General features: G+C 45.8%; 1 protein-coding gene across 1 annotated transcript; it reads right to left on the reverse strand.

Annotated features, from left to right (window-relative positions):
• Positions 1-3,363: 3,363 nt before the first annotated feature.
• On the reverse strand, positions 3,364-4,750 carry LOC149321959 (uncharacterized). The gene is made up of 3 exons (XM_089520988.1): positions 4,613-4,750; positions 4,238-4,522; positions 3,364-4,068 (listed from the first exon to the last, which is right to left on the reverse strand). The coding sequence occupies exons 1-3, from the start codon at positions 4,748-4,750 to the stop codon at positions 3,364-3,366; spliced, it is 1,128 nt and encodes a 375-aa protein (XP_089377114.1).
• Positions 4,751-11,306: the final 6,556 nt, after the last annotated feature.

An 11,306-nucleotide genomic window follows, 5' to 3' on the forward strand; every position in this document is an offset into this window, starting at 1 on the left:
TTGGACCAGTCCTACCTGAATTCTGAGACCTATCGAGAAGTGGAAGAGGCCATGAGGACCAAGGGCCACAACAGAAGTTGGGAAGAATATCGCTGGAAATGCAAATTGCTGAAATCTCAATACAAACAATACAGAGATAGCAAGGCGAAAGGTACTAAGTGTGCCACCCCCCTGCCCTTTTACAAGGAGCTGCATGCTTTCATTAAAAGTGATGGAAGCATCAGATCCAACAGACTAGCCACCAGTGGGCAGCTTGGGAGGGTCCCGGTGGGCCAGCCAGCCAGAGCGGAACCTGTGGTAGTGGAGGAGGAGGAGGAGACCCCAGAGCTTGAATGTTCCCAGGATCTTTTGATGCCCTCTCACGGTAAGATGTGCCAGGGCCCCTGGGGGAAAGGGAGGGGGGAAATGGGAGAAGGGGAAGATGTGGCACCGGGGTGGGCGCAGGGCAGAGATGACCCTTGTCCCTTGTCATGTAGATGAGCAGCAGGAGGAACACCCTGACTTGGGAGATTCCTCCAGCAGCCTGTGACCTCTGAATCCCCGTGCCCTGGTAAGACAAGTCTCTACTGGGGCCAGGAGCTCTACATCTTCCACGAGCAGACCACCATCTCGTGAAGGGTCCTCTTCCACAACTAGCAGCTACCATGACCGCTCACCTGTCCCCCAAGCCACTCCACCCGACAGCGATGACAGTGAGGCTGAAGAGACTATGCTCTGTTTATTTGACAACAAATGTATACTGGCGCAGGTGCGGCTAAATAGGGCAAATTGCATGGCTCAATTGCGCAATTGTGGCATTGTTTCTTTCACTGCTTGTTATGCTGGTATGTTTGGAAGGCTGCTGAGGCAGGGATCATGTGGGAGTAGTATTGTGAGTGTCCTTTGCATGGCCATCTGCTGCATGTATCCCACTTTCCTAAGGCACCCCTTCCTTGCCTGTAAATCTCCCGTTTCCCCATGCCCTCAGTTGAAAACTCTTCCCTTTGCCACATTGGGGGTGCTTTGAGTGAGAGTTCCTGCATGGCAAAATGGGGTTGGACTGGATGCCCCTCAGGGTCTCTGCTAACTGTAGGCTTCTATGACTCTCTGGTTGTATGTCCAATAGAAGGAAGATGAACAGAAGAAGAAGAAGAAGCTCCAGCTAATCCCATAGCTGCACTGACACCAGCGGAACGCCTTGCCACAAAGAAGAAGAGGGTGCACCTGTCAGCAGCTGCAAGAACTTTTGTGGCTGTTGGTGAGCTGAAGGATTCCTCAGCCCAGCACATGACAGCAGTGGTGGAGCAGGGGGAGCGAGCCTATGAGCAGCGGGACAGGGCATATGAGCAGAGGGAGAGGGCCACAGAGACCCGCAAGTAGATCCTGGAAAGGGCACTGGGATTTCAACACAGGACCGTTCAGAACCAGGAGAGAGCACTGGATAGGTCAGACCAACAGCATGAGTCCACAGTCCAGGAGCAGAGGTGACTTAACACCACTCTGGAAGCACAGACTGCTCTGATGGGGCAAATGGTGGAGATTCTCAGGGCAGGGCAAGGTGGCACGGGTCACAGAAGGGTACGTAGAGAGCAGAGTGGAAGAGGCTGTCCCCAGGGTCGTGCAGGAAGGGTCTGGGCAGCAGGGGACACCAGCAAGTGCCAACCCACCAGCTGAGGAGTAGGGTGTTGCAATGGAGGTGGAGATGTCTCAGCAGCCTCTTGCAGGGCCATCCTCCAGCCTCTTCAGTGACGCGGTGGTAGTCCCAGCACCCACTACTCACCCCCAAAGGCAAAGGGCAACTAGAGGGGGCATGGGATTAAGGGGCAAGGAGCACTGACAAGGCACTGGGTCCCATGATGTCCCATAAAGACATCATTTTGCCTCCCAGGGTATGTGTTCCCTCCCAGCCCTATCTATTCTATTCTATTCTACCCTTCCTATTCCCTCCTCCCACCATGCCTGCCTCACTGGTCCCCTAAACCAGCAATGTCCAAACTCTGTCCTTCCAGGTATTTGAACTTCAGCTCGCAGAAGCCCCAGCCACCTTGCCCTGTGGTTTGGGATTCTGGGAGCTGAAGTCCAAACACTTACCTGGAAGTACAGAATTTGGACATTGCTACAGCACAGCACTGCTGCCTAGGTTTAGAACGCACAGTTGTGCCTAAGCTGTCACATTCACACACACAGGCACACTGCCGCACTTGTGCACAATGAAAGACACATTTTTAAAAAAATAAAATAAACTTTTTTATTACAATAATATTTTTTTTAACTATTTACATATTTACAAAAACAGGGAAGGGGTGGTGAAGGGGGATGGCGGGGGGGCAGGGAAGGGAAGCTGCTTCAGGGAGGGGGAAGGGGGTGGGGCGGGCAGCCAACGGAGGATTTCCTGGAGGGTCTTCTCCATGGCCTCCATGCGGTCTCCCATCTTTTTCAGACCATCCTCCAGGGCAGACAACCTCCGCTCAGTCCGGTGCTCTGCGGGGGGGAAAGAAAGAGGATGGTTAGGAGCAGCCTGTGGACCCCATCACCCACTCCCACAGGCAGGGTTTCTGGGTGTCCACACTCCCTCCCCTGGTTTCATCCCCCACTCTTACCTCGCTGCCGGGCTTGAAAGACTCGATCCATGGCCCTGGCATCCAGGGCCAAGTCCCCTGGCTCCCCAGGCAGGCAGCGGCTCGGGCCAGGCTCCTCTTCCTCAGTAGCAGCAGCAGCAGCAAGGACATCAAGCCCTGCAAAAGAGGAAGAAAAGGCCCAAGTTACCATGCTGGCATGGCAGAGGAGGGCACAAATGTCGTGGGGGCTGCAGTCAGGCAACCCCACCCCTCACCCTGGGGACCTACCTGCCGCCAGAGGAGCCTGCTCTGGCTGCGGAGGGGCCACAGCAGATAGTCCTGGCTGTGGCCCACCCTCGGGGACATCTTGATCGCCGTCCTGGGGTCTGGCACAGTTGCCCAGGGCCATATATGGGCACCTGTGGCTGAGGGCCGTTAGGCCAAGGTGGGCCCAGGCCAATCAAAGCTTTCAGAGGAGCAGTTTGAATCTGTCCCCCAATAGATGCCCTCTGAGTGCCTTATTGTTACATTCAAATGGGCCATTAGGAAAGCTAGAATTTGAGGGGAATTGATACATTGTCAGAGAGGCAATTGGCAGTTGGAGCTGATGTATCTTTCTGAACCAGGAAAACAGACGCCAGGGGATCTTTTGTGTGTGTGTGTGTGTGTGTGTGTGTCCCTCAGACACATTGCAAAACATGCCCACAGCACAGAGCAGGAATGATAGGCAGACACAGACTGTGGATAATAAATAACATTTATTCAGGTGCTTATGCTATTACACTACAATGTACTCTGACGTCACAGATGGTGCAGGAGCCATGCTTCAGATTCTCCCAGTCAGAAAGAAGTTTGCCAGGGCATTCCTCACAGCCACCCCTTCTTTCTGCTTGGCTTTCTCTTCAGCCTCCGTGAGTGCTCCCAGGGTGGGCAGCACAAAACGGCGCCTATATTGCATCCCCTCATCCAGGACCCTGCCCTTGGTCTCACAAATGTTATGCAGAATGGCGCATGTGGCAAGGATGGGCACCATGTTCTCATCTGCCACCAGGAGTGGGGCAGTGAGACAGCACCATCTTGCCTTCAATCTCCCAAATGATGTCTCCACGGCCCCCCTCATGTGATTCAACTTATTGTTGAATAGCTTCTGTTTGGGAGTGCAGGGGACCTTGAAGGGTGTCATAAGCCACTTCCGAATGGGGTAGGCACAGTCAGCTAGTATCAGGGACCCAGTCTGCTGACCTCTGATGTTGATGCTGGGGTTCCCTTCCACATAGATGCCTGCCTCCATGGCCTCGAAGATGACAGAATTCCGTGCCACCCTGGCATCGTGGGCTGACCCATGCCATCTGAGCTCCACGTCCACGAACCTTCCTGTGTGGTCGCAAGTCCCTTGCATAATGACAGAATAGGAGCCCTTTCTGCTGACATATGCGCTCCTCTGCCCCAAGGGTGGTATGACCAGGCAGTGGCACCCGTCCATGAAGCCACACACTTGCGGGAAGCCGCACTGACCAAAGGCATCCATAATCTGTGGGGAGAGAAAGGGGGAGAAACAGAGGAATTAACATGACAACTATTTTACACTTGCGCAACTGCACCATAGCAAACACAGCAAATGTACAGTGAGGGGTGACATTTTACACAGAGTAGCACAGGGCTGCCAAAGATTAAAGAGAAGATAGTGTGGCTGGCCCTACCTGACGTGCGTTCCCCAGGTACATGGTCTGTGACAGCAGCAGCTTCTCCATGGCCAGGGCAAACTCCACCACGATCTCCCCCACGGTGGCAATGCCAGCCCCAAACAGCAGCGAGGTCACAGCATATCTGGATTTGTGTGCCAGTGTAAAGATACCAATGGCCACTCTCTTCTCCACCGGGATGGCTCTCCTCATCACTATGTCTGACTTCTCCAGCTCTGGGCGCAGGATGCACACTAGTCTGTGGAAGAGGGCACGGGGCATTTGGAAGAAATATCTCCATTGCTCGTCAGACCATATGCTTGTGACAAACTGGTCCCAGAACTCTTGCGGTCTAGGGACCTTCCAGCAGTGGCAAATCCGCCCCACTCAGACCATGGCCATGGCACCACCAGCAGCACTCTGCTGAACTGCTATGGCAGCCATTGCAGCCCTTCGCTCTTCTGTGTCATCATCACTGCTGCTGTCATCCAAGTCTACAGCTATTGTGGAGGTGGATGATGGGACCTTCATTGCAGTGGCAATTGAGGTGGAGGAGGCAGAGGGGGCGGCGGTGGCAGCGGCGACACCTGTGGCTGTGGATTGCAGCTTCAGTAAGACCACAGGGAAAAAAGGAGAGGAGGCATCCATGATGCTGGTGGCACTCGCAATGCGCAAGCGGGCAAGGATGCCAACACCAGCTGATCACCAGCTGGCAGGAGTCCACCTTTGTTCTTGGGTAGGGCGAGGGAAAAAGTTTAAAGGGGCCTGGGCCCTTTAACGGTGCACATGTGCAATCTGCAGCCAGCAAAAGAGAAATTGACAGCCGGTGCTAGACCAGCGCACTTGGGCAGTCAGCAGCCGTCAAAAGAAAAAAAAGCCGCGTTTACAGCCACCCATGTGGCAGCTCCCGCTCTCTTTAGGGCATCTGGCAAGGCGGCGGTATGGAAGCTGCGGGTAAGAAATGGCCCCAGGTGAGGTGTCTTCACTCCCCCCTGTATGGAAGCCCCATCCATCTTAGCCACGCCCCCGAGGCGGGCGGTCTGGAGGCTCCGTATTCAGGGGAAGACACCTTCAAGACGTCTTCCCCTGCCCATCCGTAACACACCAGAATCTTTTTACTAAGGCAAACACACTTTACCTGCATATATGTACTGTTATAACCTATTGTGCCTTGTCCAAAGCCATATCTGGCCACAACCTGCCATGGCCCTGAGGGCCACTGGAATAGTGGAGAGAAAGGGGAGAGAGGTGGTTGGGCAGTGGGGACAGCCTCTCATTCTGCTGTAGTTCACTAGAAAAAAAGAAAAAGAAAATGCAGTTTGAACCCCCCCTTCTCCGTAGCACTTCTTCCCTGTTGTAATGCTTGTAGCAGCAGTTCTACATAGATTGGCAACTGCCAAGGAAGCAGGAGAAAGGTGCATTGAGCTATGCATATGGAATGCTTATATTCAACACACAGCATCTAGGATCTTAGCCTATTACTTTGGATTAATCGTTGATCAAAACAAAGATTGCAGGCAATATAAAAGAAGACTAGGATTGGGAAGGACAGCTATGAAACAACTAGCAAGATCTTAAAGTGCAAAGATATCAAGCAAAATACCAACGTTAGGATCATCCGAGTCAGATGTGAGAGCTAGACAGTGGAGAAAGCTGACAAAAATTAACTTATTTGAGATGTGATGCTGGAGAAGAAAGTTAAGAATATTATGGATGACCAAAAAGACAAACAAATGGGTTCTAGAACCGATCAGGCCTGAACTCTCCCTGGAAGCCAAGATGACTAAATGGAGATTGTCATATTTCAGCCATATCATGAGAAGAGATCACTTACTAGAAGAAAAAAAAATTTGGCCCAAAACAGATGGGCCAAAAAACATGCCTTCAAACAATGCATGGCCCCAAACTAACTGGAAGCTGCTCCTGCCAGTGGCCCATTTAAGACCACAGCAGTGGCCAACCTCAGGACTGCAGTGTCCAGTTGCTGCACTCCCACAGCAATCAGGGCAGGAACAGCCTCTGGTTGCTCCTTTTGCCCCATTTGCTTGACCCCAATGCTAGGAAAGGTGGAAGGATATAAAAAGGGAGGAAGACCACAAGTCAGATGGACAGACTCAATCAAGGAGGACACAGCCATGTGTCTGCAGGACCTGAGCAGGGCAGTTGAGGATGGAAGGGGGTGGGTTGGGAGGTAGGTCTCTCATTGACAGAGTTGCCATGAGTCAAAAACAACAACAACAATATATGGTAACAGAAGCTAGACTGTTATATGCAAAAGATTGGAAATATGTAGCCGTTCCCTCCCAAGAAGAATGGTTTATAAAAATTAATGAACTTGCTGAAATGGATGAATTGATTAATTTTGTAAGAGGTGAAACAGTAGAGTCTTTTAAAGAAGAATGGAAATAAGTGTTTGACTACTGGAAGAAAAAAATAGGAAGAATCATTTACTTTAACATTTGCAGAATATTAGAACTCATCTTTAGGTAGTTGTGTCCTTTATTACTAACCAACATTATCATTAGAATTTAGTTATTTTTTATATTCTTAGGGTGAAAAAATGAAATGCATAGATATAGGATGAGGGACACCTGGCTTAACTATAGTACATGTGAAAGGGATCTAGGAATCCCAGCAGACCACAAATTGAACATGAGTCAACAGTGTCATGTGGCAGCTAAATTCTAGGCTGCATAAATAGAAGTACAGTATCTAGATCAAGGAAAGTAATAATGCCACTCTAGTCTGCTTTGGTCACACCTCACCTGGAATACTGTATCCAGTTCTGGGCACCACAATTCTAAAAGGATGTGTAGACAAATTGGAGCGTGTCTAGAGGAGGGCAACCAAAATGGTAAAGTGTCTGGAAACCATGCCCTATGAAGAGAGACATGAGGAGCTGGAGATGTTTATCCTGGAGAAGAGACGGTTAAGAGGTGATATCATAGCCTTGTTTAGGTATTTGAAGTGTGTCATACTGAAGATGAAGCAAGTTTTTTTCTGCTGCTCTGTAGAATAGAACCCAGAACAATGGATGGAAGCTACAGGAAAAGAGATTCGGAGTGTGGTGGAGTCTCCCTCCTTGGAAGTTTTTAAACAGAGGCTGGATGGCCATCTGTCAGAGATGCTTTGATTGTGAGTTCCTGCATGGTAGAATGGGGTTGGAATGGATAGCTCCTGTGTTCTCTTCCAACTCTACAATTCTATGATTCTTAATTCTATACTTTTTAGATACTTTATAGAGGAATAGGTGATAGTTGCCACAAATTGACAAACTGAATGTCATTTATATACACTTGTCCTTATTAAGCAGTTATATGTAGTTTTTTTTTAAAAAAAAGTCTCTGTTGTGTGTGCGTTTTAATGTTTTTCATATTGTAACTTTGTATGTGTTTTTATATCATTGATTTTTTAAAATAAAAATATTTTTAAAAAGAAGTTCCATAGACAGCTGCCCTATCTCTTGCATAAAAGAAAAACCAGACAGTACTAAAAATACAATGTTTCATTGATATAAAACTGCAAGGTTGAGGTTTAAATATAGCCCAAGGGATTCATTAAGGAAAATATCCTCTGTAGTAGTATTAGGAATTATAAAAATATAGTTGCAAAGAAACCACTGTGGTCAATAAAACCTCCCAAAAATTGTGCAGGGTCTAATTATTTGGCAAATTGTAAATAATTATTTGGCTAATGATTACCCTCCGGTTTCCAAAAGGCTTTCATTTCCCATGAAAGATACTTTAGTGTCCAATAAGATGAAGCTATTAAAATATGCCCTGATGAGAACAGATTTGTTTTGTTATTTAAAATACAAAATAGACATTTAAAAAAAACACTAACCATTTCAGACTTTGATATATGCTGAAAATAACATACAACATGTAGGAAGAAATCATTTTCTTATGTTAAAATTAAGTCTCTCTTTATTTCTTTGGGGAAAGAAGATATATCTGGAATTAGTGAGCATTAAGATCCAGATATCCAACCACAACCAATAGTTTTTAAATTGATTTGTATATGCTATGAGACTTTTATTGAATTGTGTAATATTGCTGATGTAACTGTTGATACACTGTATTGCTTGATTATTGTACTGCTTTGTATTGTACTGTATTGTATTGTGACATATGTCACATAACTGGTATAATGTGAACCACTTGGGTCAGACGGAAAAGCGGTATACAAATAAAAATTTTATTATTTATTTTACTATTTATTATAGCTTTAAGCACTTCATGTGGCTAGAAACAATTGCAAGGGCATGAGGTTAGCCAGGAAGATAGGAAACTTCTTGAGCAAGGAGACTGAACCAATTTTCAAAAATAGTTTACAATAAATAAAAAAAAGATGAATATATAGTTATAAACAAACCTTAGAAATAATGGACAAGTTCTCAAAGGTAGTGACACTAGAAAAAAAATAGATTATAATTGTCCTGGCAATAAAATATGCATGTACGATGATTTACCAGTGCCCAGAAGAGGTCAGAAACCAGCAGAAAGCAGAGCCTGCTACAGAACATTTCTCAGCTTATTAAGGGAAACATTAATTACTGACCATGAAGACAAAAATGAGACTGTGCTTAATTTGATATGGTATATTCAACACAATGCAACAGTCCTCCCACACACAAGATCAGTACAGCTTGGAACGCATAAGTCATAAGTACAGTAGGCCCTTCCCATCCACAGGGGTTTGGTTCCCCCCACCCCAAGATGGGGAAAAATGCAGGAACTCAGTTCCATATTAGCCAGTGGATAGTGATTGTGCATGTCCATATCAGCCACAGGCACACACCACCATTGGATAATATTGGGTAGGACAATCCATGGGATCTCCAGTCTGTGGATGGCTATCCCACTCATACAGTGAGCTCACTGTAATGTAACTTGTAACTTACAACTTGTTTTGTTAGTAATGAAACTTGTAACTTCCTAATTATTTATTTATTTTCACAATAAGGTTATATTTCAAAAGTAAAACATGAAAATAGCAGGGTTAGTAATTGTAAGTTGTAAGTAATGAAGCTTGTAATTTACTGCTTGTTTGGGAAGTAATGTAACTTGTAAAAAAAATTTCACAATGAGGTTACATTTCTAAAGTAATAGAATGAGTAGGGAATAGCACCTCTCAAATGGCCAAGTACATCAAGTTAGCTCTGACCAAAATAATAATAATAATAATAATAATAATAATAATAATAATAATAATAATAATTTTCTAGTGACAAGATATAATCTCAGTCTTATTTTGTATGTTTTATTACCAATTTCACTGCCCCATTTTAATTATGTTTTAATATGGTATTGCTTTGTTTTATGGTTGTGTGAAACAGCTTGGTTGGCTAATTTAGAATAAACTTGAACTTGAACTAAATTTGTGAGTGTGTGTGTGTGTGTGTGTGTGTGTGTGTGTAACAAGCAACATTTTCTAGTTCAAAGACTGTGTTTATAAGGCACTTTTAGAATCAGTTTAGGTGAACTTTTTGAAATTGCATGCCATTCTCAAAATAAAGTGTACAGCTAATCTCCTCCAGGAAAAATAACAGCAAGATCACATATTAATGGGACTAGTGACTAAAGGTTAGTAATGCCAACAGTAACAAATGGGTGGAGTTACATATGGAATTGCTTTTAAAGAATCTTTTCATGCTCTGGAAACAATACTCCAAAAGGAAATTTCAAAGACAATTATTTTTGTGGTTTTTTCAGGCTATGTGGCTATGTTCTAGAAGAGTTTTTTCCTGACAATTCACCAGTATCTGTGGCTGGCATCTTCAGAGAATGCTGGCATAGAAATGAGTGGGGTATCTATACATTGTATGACCTTTGGTTGAAAGAAAGTGATTTACATGTTGATCTCTGTGTTGGTCTGTGTTGAATGGCAAGGCCTCAGGGTGTCTGTTTAATTAGTAATCCATTATCTGCTGGGAAATCCCCTGACCCCGGGGTGGTGTTCATTTGCATGCCTTGAGTTTTGATTTTGGTGTTTATGAGGACTAGTAGCCACACCTTGTTTACTTTGTTTGCTTGCTTAAGGTTTTCCTCTTTCCTGTTGAAGTTGTCCAGGTGTTTGTGGATTTGAATGGCTTCCCTGTGCAGCCTGACCCAACAATTGCTGGCATGATCCATAATTTCACTCTTTTCAAATAGCATCTTATGCCCAGGATGGTTTACAAAATGTTCTGCTGATGATGATGATTTTTTTGGGGGGGGAGGGGGGCTGGGTGCTGGCCCAGTCTACAGTGTCAGAGAATTTCCCAGCAGACAATGGATCCCTAATTAGACACCCTGAGGCCTTGCCATTCAACACAGACCAACACAAAGATCAACATGTAAATCACTTCCTTCCAATCAAAGGTCACACAGTGCATATATACCCCATTCACTTCCGTTGCCAGTATTCTTGGAAGATGCCAGCCAGAGATGCTGGCAAAACATCAGGGAAAATCTCTTCTAGAACAAGGCCACGTAGCCTGAAAAAACCACAAAAAACTATGGATGCCAGCTGTGAAAGCTTTCGGCTTCACTTCAGAGTCAATGTCAGAGAGAGGGGTAGATTAATAAAGGTAAAGGCAAAGATAGTCCCTTGACATGAAGGTTTAGTCATAACCGACTGTAGGGGGTGGTGCTCATCTCTGTTACTAAGCTGAAGAGCCAGCTTTGTCTGAAGATGAATCCAGTGGCCATGTGGTCAGCATGATTGCACCGAATGCTGTTGCCTTTCCACTGAAGTGGTACCTATTTATCTACTTGCATTCACATGCTTTTGAACTGCTAGGTTGACTGAAGCTGGGACTAGTGACAGGCACTCACCTCGTCATGCATCACTCGGACCTCGAATTGCCTATCTTCCAATTGTCCGATTAACTATTAAGCCACCACATCCATGTAATCCATGTAATTAATGTAGTTGGTGTTTGATGTGTGGTGATACAATTGTGGGTTTGAATGGCTGCATAAAAGTTTATTAAGCAAAACTTGTTGCTTGTCAGTGGCAGCTGTTGGTTGTCAGATGGGTGGCAAATCTTTCCCAAATTCCAATTTGGACTTTAGAGGAATTATCACAAGTGCTGGCCTGATTT

This window comes from Sceloporus occidentalis, unplaced genomic scaffold, assembly GCF_023333645.1.
Source record: "Sceloporus occidentalis isolate IW3139 unplaced genomic scaffold, rSceOcc1.0.p SCAF_1, whole genome shotgun sequence".
Lineage (NCBI taxonomy): Eukaryota > Metazoa > Chordata > Lepidosauria > Squamata > Phrynosomatidae > Sceloporus > Sceloporus occidentalis.

Coding starts and splice junctions, on each gene's coding strand:
- LOC149321959 (XM_089520988.1), bottom strand. CDS start 4,750: ATGAAGGTCCCATCATCCACCTCCACAATAGCTGTAGACTTGGATGAC. Junction 4,523..4,612: donor CTGGTGGTGCCATGGCCATG/GTCTGAGTGGGG, acceptor TGGTCTGACGAG/CAATGGAGATATTTCTTCCA. Junction 4,069..4,237: donor ACCTGGGGAACGCACGTCAG/GTAGGGCCAGCC, acceptor CTCTCCCCACAG/ATTATGGATGCCTTTGGTCA.